This window comes from Lithobates pipiens, unplaced genomic scaffold, assembly GCF_037356315.1.
Source record: "Lithobates pipiens isolate NorthernLeopardFrog02 unplaced genomic scaffold, aLitPip1_a1.2 Scaffold_35, whole genome shotgun sequence".
NCBI classification, from domain to species: domain Eukaryota; kingdom Metazoa; phylum Chordata; class Amphibia; order Anura; family Ranidae; genus Lithobates; species Lithobates pipiens.
This window is the reverse complement of record NW_027507811.1, coordinates 22,145,272-22,159,995: the sequence shown is the minus strand read 5'-3', so window position 1 is coordinate 22,159,995 and position 14,724 is coordinate 22,145,272. Positions and strand designations below refer to the sequence as shown.

Genomic DNA, 14,724 nt, shown 5'->3' with positions numbered 1-14,724 from the left:
TAAAAAATCCGGCATGGGTTCCCCCTCCGGGAGCATACTAGGCCCTTGGGTCTGGTATGGATTTTAAGGGGAACCCCCTATACCAGACCCTTATCCGAACACGAAGCCTGGCCGGTCAGGGAAGGGGGTGGGGACGAGCGCCCCCCCCCCCCCCCGCTGGACCGTACCAGGCCCGCGTGCCCTCCACATGGAGGGGTTGGTGCTTTGGGGAAGAGGGGCGCCCCTGCGAAAGAAGAGGGAAGAAGGACGGAGGAGACCGGGCTCCTCCGCTAGTAAAGAGCTCCAAGAAGACAGCGGAGGAGCCCGGGAGAAGAGGCCGGACACCGGGAGAAGTCGGAAGAAGACCCCCGACGAATTAATAAATTAATTTTAAAACCTATGTAGTGTTTTTTTTTTTTACACTTTTTCCCCAGGTGAATGGGTAGGGGTACGGCGTAGGGGGGTTTCCTTTAAAATCCATACCAGACCTAAGGGCCTGGTATGCTCCCGGAGGGGGAAACCACGCCATTTAAAAAAAAAAATTGGCGTGGAGTTCCCCCTTGAGAGCTCATTCTCTGATTGGCCACGGCCAAAGTCGCCTGGCCTGGGGGGACTTATAAGTCGTGTTGTAAGTCGCCCCAAGTCGTGTTGACAAGTCGTGTCCAAGTTGCCTCCAAAAGTCGCGTTGGAAGTCGTGTTGCCCCTGTGTGAACCGGCTCTTAAGCTTTGGCAATAAAACCCAGAAGCTGATTGATTACTATGCATATAGAGCTGCACCAATTTTAGTAAATGTCCCCTACCGTGTGTATGTGGAAGATCTGATAATTATTTTTCCTTATACTCAGAAGTAAATTGAGACTGTGACCGGTTTCCTCCACAGTGCCCATACTTACTTGTGTTGATAGGTGGAGAAATGTCATCCTCTTCACTCTTCATATTCATCAAAACCTCCTCCGTGGACGGCTGATCAACCCCCACATACATCTCCACTTCTTCTTCCTTAACCTCAACTTTTATAATAATCTGTTCTTCACCCTAAACCCCAAAATAATAGAAAGCATCTATTAAAGTTGAACTCCAAGTAGACACCATATAAAAGTCATCTCACAAAGTTCAGAATCACTTCTGTGTTCTATACACCGAGTTTACCTACCTGATGATGGTGGGGGATTGGTGTGACCTTCCTGTGTGGAATCCCGGGAATACAGAGGACGGGGACATCTCTCTGGTGGGTTCCCATTACTGGATCCATCTGTAGGAAACACACACACTGACTGAATACATTGTTTCTATGTGTTTATCAGATGATGGGGGATCTAGGTGTGAAGGAGGAGAAAGAGTTAACATGACTAAAACTTTAATATATCTGACAGAGGAATATATCTTATTTTAGGGTCTTGTTTTTCACAAAGACCACAGTATAGATAAGGTCTGGTAAAACTGGTTCTGAAATGATGTCTTCAGACAAAGTCAAAATGTCAGCATCAAATAGTTTAAATTATGTCTGAGATGCTACATTTGTTTATATAGGAATAAGGCCTCATGTGATGAGCTCTGCCCACCCTCCCTCCATCTTTTTGTGCAATACTCTTTGTCGTTCACTTGTCAATACATTTGAGCATTAATTGAAACAACCCAACTGTGTGTGTTGATTTGAGTGTCTCTGGGGGGCACCGAGAAGTTTCACTGATCGCCCAAACATCTAAGCAGATTTAACCCCTTCATAGGTGGACCCTCCGTACTGCTCTCTCCTTTACAATAAAGTCTCCTCTTACCCGGTGATGTGAGGGGCGGCTGATTCTCCATCATGACGTCCTTGTAGAGATCCTTGTGTCCTTCTAAATACTCCCACTCCTCCATGGAGAAATAGACAGTGACATCCTGACACCTTATAGGAACCTGACACACACAATGATACAGTCACCATCCAGACACATCCCTTGTCTGTTACTGGATAATGTCCCAGAATTCCCGACACCGCTCACCTCTCCTGTCAGCAGATAGATTATCTTTTTAGTGACTTCTAGAATCTTCTTCTCATTGTTCCTCTTAAGATTCAAGGAGTGAGGTGGAGGTACTGTGATGGTTAAATGGTCACCAGACTTCACTGGAGGAAAACTCTGCAATGAAAGAGCAACAGTAATGTCATGTGACCTCCCAGAATCCTCCTCACCTCTCCGGTCAGGTCTGTGTTTTATTAATAGAGATAAGAGTGATGTCATGTGACCTCCCAGAATCCTCCTCACCTCTCCAGTCAGTAGGTAGATGATCTCCAGGGTGAGGTTCAATATCCTCTCAGCCATGTGACTCGGGTTCTCCTCCATCCTCAATTGAGGAGATCATGTGATCCATACAAGACTCTGATTCCTGTAGACAGATAAGATACTGGCTAATCATTATAGCTCAAAGACAAGTAGAAAACTTTACATGTGCATGTCGTTACATTTTTTTTTTTTTTTACATTTCTTATTCATTTAAAAAAAAATAATTATAAAAATTATTATTAAAGCGGAACTTCAGCCTAAACCCCATGCTCTGCCTCCTCTCCCTTTCCTCTCTTTAATTTGTATATTTAATTTCTTATGGTTCTGCAAAGCATCACTTCCTCATTTATCGTCTAGGTGGGAAAGGGGTCTGGTACCCCCCTGCCCCTCTTCTGGATTTGTCAGAGGACTTTGGTTTCCTACAACCCTACAGCACATGCACTGTTTTCCCCAAACATAGTTACATAGTAGGTGAGGTTGAAAAAAAGACAACAAGTCCAACCTATGTGTGTGATTATATGTCAGTATTACATTGTATATCCCTGTATGTTGCGGTCGTTCAGGTGCTTATCTAATAGTTTTTTTTAATTATTGATGCCCCCCCCTGAGACCACCACCTGTGGAAGGGAATTCCACATCCTTGTCGCTCTTACAGTAGAGAACCCTCTACACAGTTTAAGGTTAAACCTCTTTTCTTCTCATTTTAGTGAATGGTCACGTGTCCTATACAATTCCCTTACTCTGAAAAGTTTTCTTCCTATTGTGGGGTCACCAGTATGGTATTTGTATATTGAAATCATATCCCCTCTCAAGTGTCTCTTCTCCAGAGAGAATAAGTTCAGTGCTCGCAACCTTTCCTCATAACTAATATCCTCCAGACCCTTTATTAGCTTTGTTGCCCTTCTCTGTAGTCGCTCCATTTCCAGTACATCCTTCCTGAGGACTGGTGCCCAGAACTGGACAGCATACTCCAGGTGCGGCCGGACCAGAGTCTTGTAGAGCAGGAGAATTATTGTTTTATCTCTGGAATGAATCCCCTTTTTAAAGCCAATATTCAGTTTTTTTTGTTTGCAGCAGTTTGGCATTGCATGCCATTGCTGAGCCTATCATCTACAAGGACCCCCAGGTCCTTTTCCATCCTAACTTGCCCCAGAGGTTCTCCCTCAATGAGTAGATTGCATTCATATTTTATTCGCCCAAATGCATTATTTTACATTTTTCTACATTAAACCTCATTTGCCATGTAGTTGCCCACCCCATTCATTTGTTCAGATCTTCTTGCAAGGTTTCCACATGCTGCGGAGAAGTTATTGCCCTGCTTATCATCGTCCGTGAATACAGAGATTGAACTGTTTCCCCCATCCTCCATGTGTGTACATGTGTGTACAGGGCCGCCATGGGGGGGGGGGGTACAGCCCATACAGTTGTAAGGGGCCAGGGTGTCCCGAGGGGCCCAGTCCCTCAGGATGCATGGGCCCCAAGTTGGCACATCCCCCATTGCTCTTTTCCACCCCCTATACTAGTCCCGATGCCCACTGGTGCCACCCGCTGCACTGGCTCTTGACTCCCAGCCAGCGGCATAGCGTGCAGAGATAGCCAGAGTGCTCGAACGGTGCTGAAATTATTAACAGCCCCCCCCCCCATCCACTTGCTCTTCTCCCTCCCTTCCTCTGATGGCTGCTCCGTCCTCCTGACCAACCCTGGTCTCAGTGTGCAGTGACAGGCAGCCCGGTAGATGCAGCTGTCCTGTAAGGAGGGGATCCCCCCCGCTGCTCCATCCCCTAGAGCATGCTCAAGCTTCACATACACAACCCTTCTTCCGCCCTCTCTCCCTGCCTGTGTGCAGCTGCATCTGTGAAGGGGATGTGGGGACAGGAAGATTAAACAAGCTGACTGACAAAAAATGCTGATTATAATGTGTAAGCTGGAGTATGGCTAAAATTTGTTTAGTGTGCCTAAAACAGCTAGTACATCTAACACCGCCACCTCACCTCCCCGCCCCTCAGACTGCCATCCAAAGGTGTCCCTGTTGCTCCTTCATCTAGAGTGGGGGCACTCGAGGTGTATTACTGACCAGATCACCAGGGGAAACAGAAAATAAAAAGCCTAAAAAAAGAAAACGAATGCAGGCACCACATCTAAGTATTGGTAGGATGAAAATTCTATTCCTCTCCATTCACAGCCGATTCAGTGGGACGGTCAATGGGTGGACCCTGGGGAATGTTGGTGGTCAGGTCCGGGGGGCCCAGTCCTAAAGCTGTGTAAGGGGCCCCAAAATTTCTGATGGCTGCCCTGTGTGTGTATATGAGCATTTGTTGGAGATTAAAAGATGTAACCGTGAAATATGAAGGAAGAGGACAGACATGACGGGGGGGGGGGGGTTACTGGGTGTAAATATAAAATATCTTATTACCTCCTCTGCTGCCAGCTCTAACGTCTCTTCTCTACTTTCCACCAACTAAGCAAGAACTTCCTCATTAGACCTTCAAATCACTTCCTGTCTCTATATCACTTCCTGTTTCTATATCACTTCCTGTCCTATATCACTTCCTGTCGCTATATCACTTCCTGTCTCTATATTACTTCCTGTTCTATATCACTTCCTGTCTCTATATCACTTCCTGTCGCTATATCACTTCCTATGAGAAATGTCTGGCTGCTGAGTGGAGCTCCGCATTTGACAGGAAGCATGTGCCATCCACTCCACCCTTTTTTTTTTCATTGAACTTTATTGTAACAAACAATGAATGGCCGTACCTGTCACTCCACCGTCCACAGGAAGCATATGACCTTCACGCAACCTTTTCTTTGGTTTAACCACTTCAGGTTTTGCCCCCTTAATGACCAGGCCATTTTTTTTGCGATACAGTACTGCGTCGTTTTAACTGACAATTGCGCAGTCGTGCGATGCTGTATCCAACCAAAACTGAGATCCTTTTTTTTCCCACAAATAGAGCTTTCTTTTGGTGGTATTTAACCACTTGCCGACCGACGCACGCCGATGTACGTCGGCAGAATGGCACGGACAGGTAAATGGGCATACAGGTAGGTCCCTTTAAATTTGCCGCCGTGCCATCGCGTGTGCGTTGCCGGCGGTGCACGTGCACGCCGGTCGGAACCTCCGTGAGTCCTGCGGACTTGATCGCCGTGGGGGATACCCGCAATTGCCTGCGGGGGAGGAAGAATGGGGAGATGCTAATGTAAACAAGCATCTCCCCATTCTGCCTAATGACAGTGTCACTGATCTCTGCTCCGTGTGATCGGAGCAGAGATCAGTGACGTGTCACACACAGCCACGCCCCCCATAGTTAGAAGCACTCCCCTGGGCTCACTTAACCCCTACACTGCTCCCTAGTGGTTAACCCCTTCCCTGCCAGTGTAATTTACACAGGAATCAGTGCATAGCACTGATCACTGTATAAATGACAATGGTCCCAAAAATGTGTAAAAAATGTCCGCTGTGTCCGCCATAATGTCACAGTCACGATAAAAATCGCTGATCGCAGCCATTACTAGTAGAAAAAAAAATTATTAATAAAAATGCTATAAACGATCCCCTATTTTGTAAACGCAAACCAATCAATAATCGCTTATTGCGTTTTTTTTTTACCAAAAATATGTAGAAGAATACGTATCGGCCTAAACTAAGGAGAAACATTTTTTTAAATATATTTTTGGGGGATATTTATTATAGCAAAATGTAAAAAATATTGCATTCAAAAGTGTCGCCCCTTTTTTGTTTATAGCGCAAAAAATAAAAACCGCAGGGGTGATCAAATACCACCACAAGAAAGCTCTATTTGTGGGAAAAAAAGAACATCAATTTTGTTTGGGAGCCACGTCGCACGCCCGCGCAATTGTCAATTAAAGCGACGCAGTGCAGAATCGCAAAAGGTGCTCTGGTCTTTGGCCTGCAAAATGGTACGAGGCTTAAGTGGTTAATCACCTGTGCTATAAACAAAAAAAGGCCGACAATTTTTTTTTTTAAAAACTGTATTTTTTACTTTTTGCTATAATAAATATCCCCCCCCCAAAAAAAAAAAATAATAATAATAATTACTTCACTGGTTTAGACCAACATGTATTCTTCTACATATTTTTGGGGGGGAAAAAATCACAATAAGTGTATATTGATTGGTTTGCGCAAAAGTTTTAGCGTCTACAAAATGGGGGATAGATGGCATTTTTCTTATTTTTTTTTCTACTAGTAATGGTGATCAGCGATTTTTAGCGGGACTGTGACATTGCGGCGGACAGACACTTTTTTGGGACTAGTGAGATTTATACAGCTATCAGTGCTATAAAAATAGCCTTTGCTCGCTGTATAAATTACATTGTCAGGGAAGGGGTTAACTCTAATGCCGCGTACACATGATCGGAATTTCGGCCAGCAAAAGACCGATGAGAGCTTTTCATAGGAAAATGCGACCGCGTGTATGCTCCATTGGAATTTAGCTGGCTGAATTCCCGCCAGCAAAAATTTGAGCGCATGTTTTCAATTTTTCCAGACGGAAAAACTTTCTATCGGAAATTCTGATCATGTGTATGCAATTCCGACGTGTAAAAACTCACGCATGCTCAGATTCAACTACGAGATGGATGCTATTGGCTACTGGGTATTGAACTTCCTTTTTCTAGTCCCGTCGTATGTGTTGTACGTCACCACGTTCTTGGCGGTCGGAATTTGGTGTGACCGTGTGTATGCAAGACAGCTTGAACGAAATCCCATCGGAATTCCGTCGGGAAAACCATCAGAGCTTTTTCCAACCAAAATTCTGATCGTGTTTACGTGGCATAAGGGGGTGATCAGGGAGTTATGAGTTCCCTAGGGAGGTGTTTCTAACTATAGGAGGAGTGCACTGACTGGAGGAGGAGACAGATCGCTGTTCCTGATCACTAGGAACAGACGATCTCTCTCTAGTCCCCTGACAGAACAGGGATATGTTTGTTTACATTGACAGATACCGATTCCGGCTCTCTGTGAAGCGATCGCAGATAGCCGGTGGACATTGCGGGTGATGCGCTGGGGGCCCATGCCTGCTGTAGCCATTAAAGGGACCGCTAAAGTGAATTTTAGGGCAAACAAACACAATAAAACTACCCAATTTTTTGTAAAAAATATAAAAGACGAGGTTGCACCGAGTAAATAGATACCCAACATATCAACTTAAATTTGCGTTCGCCCGTGAAATGGCGACAAACTTCAATACCTTATATTTTCTATAGGTGACGCTTCAAATGCCCCCCATAGGTCACCAGTTTAGTACTATGAAGGAGGTCTGCTGCTAGAATTATTGCTCTCACTCGGTGCGCGGCGATATGTAACATGTGTATCGCAGTCAACGTTTTCAGGCATAGCTGCCTGTGATGCTTGTGTCTACGTTCACATGTACGTATATGTGGGGGGTGGGGCCTCCCCCATAAAATTTTTCAGGGGGGTTTATGTGCTTGGGTGTAACTTAATTTTTTTTTGCTTAACCACTTGTCCTCCAGAAAATTTCCCCCCTTCACGACCAGGCCATTTTTTGTGATATGGTCGGGCGGCGCTGTACCCAAATGAAAATTATGTATTTTTTTTCCCACAAATAGTTTTCTTTTGGTGGTATTTGATAACCTCTGCTTTTTTTTGCGCTCTAAACAAAAATATATCGACGCTTTAAAAAAACAAAACTACTTTTTTTTACTTTCTGATATAAAACTTATCCAATAAAAAATTAAAATTAGAAAATTAATTTCTTCTTTAATTTAGCTCAGTATGTATTCCAATTCATGTTTTTGGTAGAAAAAATCACAATAAGCGTATATTGATTGGTTTGCGCAGTTATCGCGTCTACAAACTATTTTTTTTTCTAGTAATGTCGGCGTTCAGTGACTTATAGTCGCTTATATATATTACAGCCAATCGCAGTACAGCCGGGGGCGGCAGGGCCGCTCCCTACCCCAGGTACTAGGTAGTGAGCCAGCGCCAATCGACCGCCCTGCCACAGTATATCTGTGGCAGGGCGGTCTGCAAGAGGTTAACTTTTTTCCCTAGGAGACAATGATGTTTTTTTTTGTTGTTCTCTTTAATGAGACATACAGAGTTCAAAAGACCCCCAATGTCTCCTCTGGGCTCCCCTTAAGCCAGGCATCCCCTGTGGGGGTCTGTCAGTCGGGAGAGGGGTTGTATTTGGGGCTCTGTTAGTGGAGGGAAGGGGTGGTATTTGGGGGTCTTTCAGTGGAGGCGTGGGGTGTATTTGTGGTCTGTCAGTGGAGGAAGAGGGTGGTATTTCAGGGGGTTTGGGGTTTCTCATTGGAGGGAGGGGGTGGCATTTGGGGGTCTGTCAGTGAAGAGAGGGGTGGTATTTGAGGGGGTTTGGGGTCTGTCAGTGGAGGGAGGGGGTGGTATTTTGGGGACTGTCAGTGGAGGGTAAGGGGTGGTATTTTGGGGACTGTCACTGGAGGGAGGGGGTGGTATTTGAGGGGGCTTGGGGTGATATATGGGAGGGTTGTGGGTCTGTCGGTTTAGGGAGAGGGTGGTATTTGTGGGTCTGTCAGTGGAGGGAGGGGGTGGTATTTGGGGCAGTTGGGGGTCAGTCAGTGGAGGGAGGGTGGTATTTTGGGGTCTGTCAGTGGAGGAAGGGGGTGGTATTTAAGAGGGTTGGGGTTCTGTCAGTCAAGGGAGGGGGTGGTATTTGGGGTGGTTGGAGGTCTGTCAGTGGAGGGAGGGGGTAGTATTTGGGGGTCTTTCAGTGGAGGAAGGGGTGGTATTTGGGTGGATTGGGGGTCTGTCTGTGTAGGGAGAGGGTGGTATTTTGGAGGGTTGGGGTCTGTCAGTAGGGGGAGGGTTGGTATTTGAGGGGGTTGGTGGTCTGTCAGGGGTGCCACTGACAGACCCCCACAACCTCCACTACTCTTCCCACAGCTCCCCATTGACATACTCCCAACCACCCTCCTGCCCCCACTGATACACCCCCACCCAACCAACTGCTGACCCACAACCCACCAACTACCACCCCCAAACCGATCCCCACCCCATGGACAGACCATTCCAACCCCCCTGTATACCACTTCCTCCCCCCACTGACAGACCCCCCAACACCACCCCCTCCCTTCCCTGACAGACCCTTCCCCCTCCCCACTTCACAGACTCCAAACCCCCCAAATAACACTCCCTTCCTCTTCTCCACTGACAGACCCCCAACCCCCTCAAATACCACCCCACACCGACTGACAGACCCCTACCCCACAAAATTCCACCCCCTCCCCCCTACTAAAATTTTGGTAAACCTTTGCGGTAATATTGTGTGACATAAGAAATTTGAACTACCGCTATTTTATTCTCTAGGGCTTTCAGATAATATATCATGTTTGGGGGTTTTATCTAATCTTCAGGCCTAAAATTAGTTTTTAATGGTATTTTTACGGTACATATGTGTAAAAATATTCACTAACAAAGCAAACAAAAAAAAAAGGTTTTAATTGTTTATCTTTATAAAATAGACGTGAAAAAAAAAAAAAAGCAGGAAAATAATAATTAAATAGAGGAGAATAGGGAGTTAATTAAGGCGGATTAGAGTAAATTAAGGGTTATTAAGGGGTTAAACAGAGGAACATTCGTTCATCCCTTTGATCTGATTTAGAAACAGAAAGAAACAAAAAGAAACAAAGTTTCTTTTTATTTTAGTGTTTCTGCGCTGAGCAATGTTGTTAATAAACATTGCCGGTTGCTTTTTTTTTACAGCACTTCTTCAACGCTTCAGCTGTCAACAGGGGTGACCCGCTAACAGCTCAAAGAACCGAGCCTGAAAGTATCGATTTCAGGTATCAGTGCAAATACTCGGTAACAGCAAAGATACCGATACTAGTATCGGTGCAACCCTAGTAGACTATATAACTTTTGCGCAAACCAATCAATATACACTTATTGGGATTTTTTTTTTTTACCAAAAATATGTAGCAGAATGCATATTGGCCTAAATTTATAAAGAAATTTGATTTTTTTTTTTTAAATATTGGATGTTTTATAGCAAAAAGTAAAAAAAAGTTTTTCAAAATTGACAGTCTTTGTTTATAGCACATAAAAACAAAAAAAAAAAACGCAGAGGTGATCAAATGCCACAAAAATAAAGCTCTATTTTGGGGAAAAAATATAAAATATTTCATTTATGTACAGCATTGACCGCACAATTGTCAGTTAAAAACGCAGAAAATGGCCTGTCACAAAGAGGGGGGGAGGGGGGCTAAATATTCCGGAGGTCAAGCGGTTATTATCTGTGGTGAGAATCTTTAAAATGTTTCCATCTTCAGTGCTCTAAAAAATCTATATTAGCTTCTTCTTAGCAGGTGCAATGTGAGCTTGGTGTCTTCTTGAGAAATTGCAGCCTATTCAAGAAAGACAAACTATGTGCTGTAACCCTTCAATCCAAAGTAATAGACTTTTTTTTATTCTTTATTTAATAATGACAACAACAAAGAATCAAATAGAATACATTACACTCATATCATAACATAACATATCATACTCATGGTTTTGCACAGAGCAGTGCCAATCCTCCTATTTTTGGGTCCCCTGCTAGCACTCCTGGCTTCTCCTCTTTGAGCAGTGCGCCCAGAGAAAGCCGCTTGCCCTGGGGGCACCACTGTATATGCGCTCCTGAGCCGCTGCGTCCATGAGACACATAGAGCCGTGGCTCGGCCCCCACACCCCCAGTCTCTCTTCATTGACTCACGAGCCAATGGGCTCCCGCTGCTGTCTCAGCCAATGAGGGAGAGTCCCCATACAGCTGGCCCCCATCCCCCCTAGTTTTCTCTTCATTGACTCGCGAGCCAATGGGCTCCCATTGCTGTCTCAGCCAATGAGGGAGATTCCCCATACAGCAGAGGCTATCTGGATCAGAGGGGGCTCAGGTAAGGATTGGAGGGAGCTGGGGGAGGCTCGTGTACACAGAAGGGTTTTCATGCAAAGAAGGGACAAAAGTGAAAAAACTTTCAGCCTTTAGAACCACTTTAAAGTGGAACTCCACCCAAAAGGGGAAGCTCAGCTTGTCTACCTCCTCCTCCCCTCATTTGGCCACTTTTGTGGGGGGCGGGTGTCTGGTTTTGACAGGTACCTGCTCCCACTTTCAGCTCAATTACCCACAATCTGCCCGTTCTCAGAGCACTTTGTGCATGTGCAGTAGGGAACCGGCTATGAACTTAGCTAGAAGTTCGGCCCCCTCCATATTCCCCGCAGCTGGCTCATTCTCAGAGCACAGCGCGCTTCACGCATGTGCAATAGGGAACTGGCTGTGAACTTAGCCAGAAGCTCGGCCCCCTTCCTCATTCCCCGCAGCCGGCCCATTCTCGGAGCACAGCGCACTTCACCCATGTGCAGTAGGGAACTGGCTGTGAATTTAGCCAGAAGTTCGGCCCCCTTCCTCATTCCCCGCAGCCGGCCCATTCTCGGAGCACAGCGCGCTTTGCGCATTTGCGGTAGGGAACTGGCTGTGAAGCCACAAGGCTTCTGTACCAGTTTCTCTTAGTGGAGATGGCGGTGGCAGCACCTGATAGCCAACTGAAAAATCGGCTCCGGTGAGGACACCGCTGGATTCCTGGATGTATAAGTGCCCTAATATTAAAAGTCTGCCACTACAGTAGTTGTACCACCATACAAATAGCAATGCTTTTGCAGATGTCTATTTGTCTCGGGAAGTTCTGGCGCCTTGTTTAAGTGTTGTAGCCAGCCAGGATGAAGGTAAGAGTTGCATTATCAGTGGGGAGATAGAATAAGTCTTCTAATTTTCCATTGAAATGGGGAATTAAAACAGGTTGAAAACTCGAGAGGAAAGGCACATAAATGGGGGGGGGGGGCAAAAAAAAGGATGAGAGGAACGTAGAGATGGGGTGGAGGGGGGGGGAGTAAAAGATCCCCGATTCAACCACCTAAGGAGTGCTGGCTTCAAGCAGATCTTTATATTTATCTGAGAATTTACATTGGGTCTACTAGAACCAGGTCTTTTGTGAAAACAGTTCTCCATAATAGACATAAAAAAAAAAAAAAAAAAAGAATCCGCCTGTGACATCACATCTTAGCTAAAAAAGCTGCACACTGCCCCAGAAACCATTTCGGTTTTTCTTGCTTGTTGCTCTGGAAAATGCCACTTTATTTAGTTAACTACAACACTGGTCAAGTTTCTCTGTCTTCCATTGATACCTAGTAACAATACATACATGGTGTGCAGCGTGTCCGAGAAATATTTCTGACTCTTGACAGTAACATAATAAACAGGATTTATTTTTCTTCAGAATACCATATTCCTCGGGAAGCAATGAAGTCACAGATAATCCCTACTCCTTTTAAAGTGGTAGTAAACACCGCTTAAACACTTGTACCTACAGCCATGGCCAAAAGTTTTTCATCAGATGTTACTATAGTATACTGAAGTATAATTACAAACATTTCATAAGTGTCAAAGGCTTTTATTGACAATGACAATAAGTTTATGCAAAGAGTCAATATTTGCAGTGTTGACCCTTCTTTTTCAAGACTTCTGCAATTTGCCCAGCATGCTGTCAATCAGCTTCTGGGCCGCATCCTGAGTGATGGCAGCCCATTCTTGCATAATCAATGCTTGGAGTTTGTCAGAATTTGTGTTTATTTATTTATTTATTTATTTTGCTCACCCTCCTCATTGACAAGATCTCAATAGAATGAAGGTCTGGGGAGTTTCCTGGCCAGGGACCCAAAACTTTGATGTTATGTTCTCCAAGCCACTTAGTTACTTTCGTCTTATGACAAGGTGCTCCATCATGCTGGAAATGGCATTGTTCCTCACCAAACTGTTCTTGAATGGTTGGGAGAAGTTGCACTTGGAGGATGTTTTTGTACCATTTCTTTATTCATGGCTGCGTACACAAACTTGTGAGTGAGCCCACTTTCTTGGCTGACAAGCAACCTCACACATGAATGGTCTCAGGATGCTTTACTGTTGGCATGACACAGGACTGATGGTAGCACTCGCCTTTTCTTCTCCGGAAAAGGTTTTTTTTTCTGGATGCTCCAAACAATCGGAATGAGGATTCGTCAGAGACATGACTTTACCCCAGTCCTCGGCAAAATATCAATCTGTCCCTAATGTTTTTTTCTGGAGAGAAGTGGCTTCTATGCTGTCCTTCTTGACACCAGGCAATCCTCCAAAAGGCTTCTCACTGTGCATGCAGATGTACTCACACCTGTCTGCTGCCATTCCTGAGCAAGTTCTGCACTGGTGGTGCCCCAATGCCGCAGCTGAATCAACTGCAGGAGACGGTCCTGGAGCTTGCTGGACTTTCTTGGGCCTCCTGAAGCCTTCACAAATGCGGTGGTAATGTTTTTTATTTTATTTTTTTTATTTTATGGGATTAGGCTCATGTTTATGGCAAAGAGGGATATCTGATCACTCTTCATAACATTCTGGAGTATATGCAATTCGGCATCATTAAAACTTAGGCAGCATACTTTAGGATAATGAATATTTGTGTCATTCTTAAAACGTTAGGCCACGGCTGTACAGGTAACTTGTAATAAAGCTTAACTGCAGGTATAAGTAATATCTCATAAAGTGCACATTTTAGGAGATATTCAGTGGTTCTCCAGCCAGTGACGTCACCGGCCCATGCGCTCTGAAGGAACGGCAAACCCATGCCACCTCTTCCGAGCTCTGTGCTGTAACCGTGACTCCCCATGCACATGTGACATCATTGCTGCTTGACCATTTAAATGGTTGGAGCCCAAGAACCTGGAATGAAGACTGGGTGAAGATGGAAGCCCTGTCAGCTGTGATAGTGTGCCACTGGAGGGCTTCATTTTCAGATAAGTCTTTCATAATGTGCTAGTATGCGATGTATGCTGTTAACTTGCAGAGAGACTTTTCTCAAGTCATCTTCCAGGACGGCACACCTGAGAGATGAGAGGCTCCTCCCTACAGGAAACACAATCAATCGACAGCTGTTTTAAGTCCCCACCCTTCCCCTTGATCCTCAGTTTTTTGATTGTGTTTCTCCCTACACAGCGAAACTGTTTGTTTTTTTTCCAAATGACCCGAAGCCTGGGGCTGGTGGTCTCCCCCTGGGAACCAGACCACAAGCTTGGGAAGCCTCTGGGTCTGGTAGGATATTCTTGTCCTTCCTGGGGGGTTCCCCTATCTTTTCCTCAGGGGGGGCAGCAGAAATTGGAAGAGCCCCCCTGAGAGCTGAAGGACCCTGGGTACAGTGGTGTACCCAGAACTTCAGGGGCCATTATCCTGTCTCCCCTCCTTACCTGTACAGGTGGCTGTCCAGACGGGGGTGCTGGCCATCGGTTCTTTCCAGGGGGATCATGTCCCCGACTCCTGGGTCCCCGGTAGCTCACCGAGAGGGCGTGGCAACAGGCACCCGCGTCATTTTCAAACTTCGGGAAAATGGCGGCGGCGTTCTTACCCAAGAGGGAAGGCTGAGAGTCAGTAGGAGCAGGCGCCCACATCCTCCTTTCTCTAGAGCGAGG

The 14,724-nt window shown here is 45.5% G+C and overlaps 1 protein-coding gene across 20 annotated transcripts in view; it reads right to left on the bottom strand.

Annotated features, from left to right (window-relative positions):
* The window catches only part of LOC143956163 (uncharacterized), a 309,704-nt gene that overhangs the window by 77,535 nt on the left and 217,445 nt on the right, over positions 1-14,724 (bottom strand). The window contains exons 1-5 of one of the 20 annotated variants that reach the window (XM_077466285.1): positions 4,657-4,737; positions 2,226-2,346; positions 1,965-2,099; positions 1,755-1,878; positions 1,160-1,231 (exon numbers count right to left, since the gene is read on the bottom strand). The exons of 18 other annotated variants lie outside the window; for them this stretch is intronic. In XM_077466285.1, coding sequence (XP_077322411.1) covers positions 1,160-1,231; positions 1,755-1,878; positions 1,965-2,099; positions 2,226-2,303 — 409 coding nt within the window. In that variant the 5' untranslated portion in view covers positions 2,304-2,346; positions 4,657-4,737. Of the gene's footprint in view, positions 1-872; positions 1,015-1,159; positions 1,232-1,754; positions 1,879-1,964; positions 2,100-2,225; positions 2,347-4,656; positions 4,738-14,724 lie in introns of those variants that run through there. One more of the 20 variants, XM_077466292.1, reaches the window with a different exon arrangement.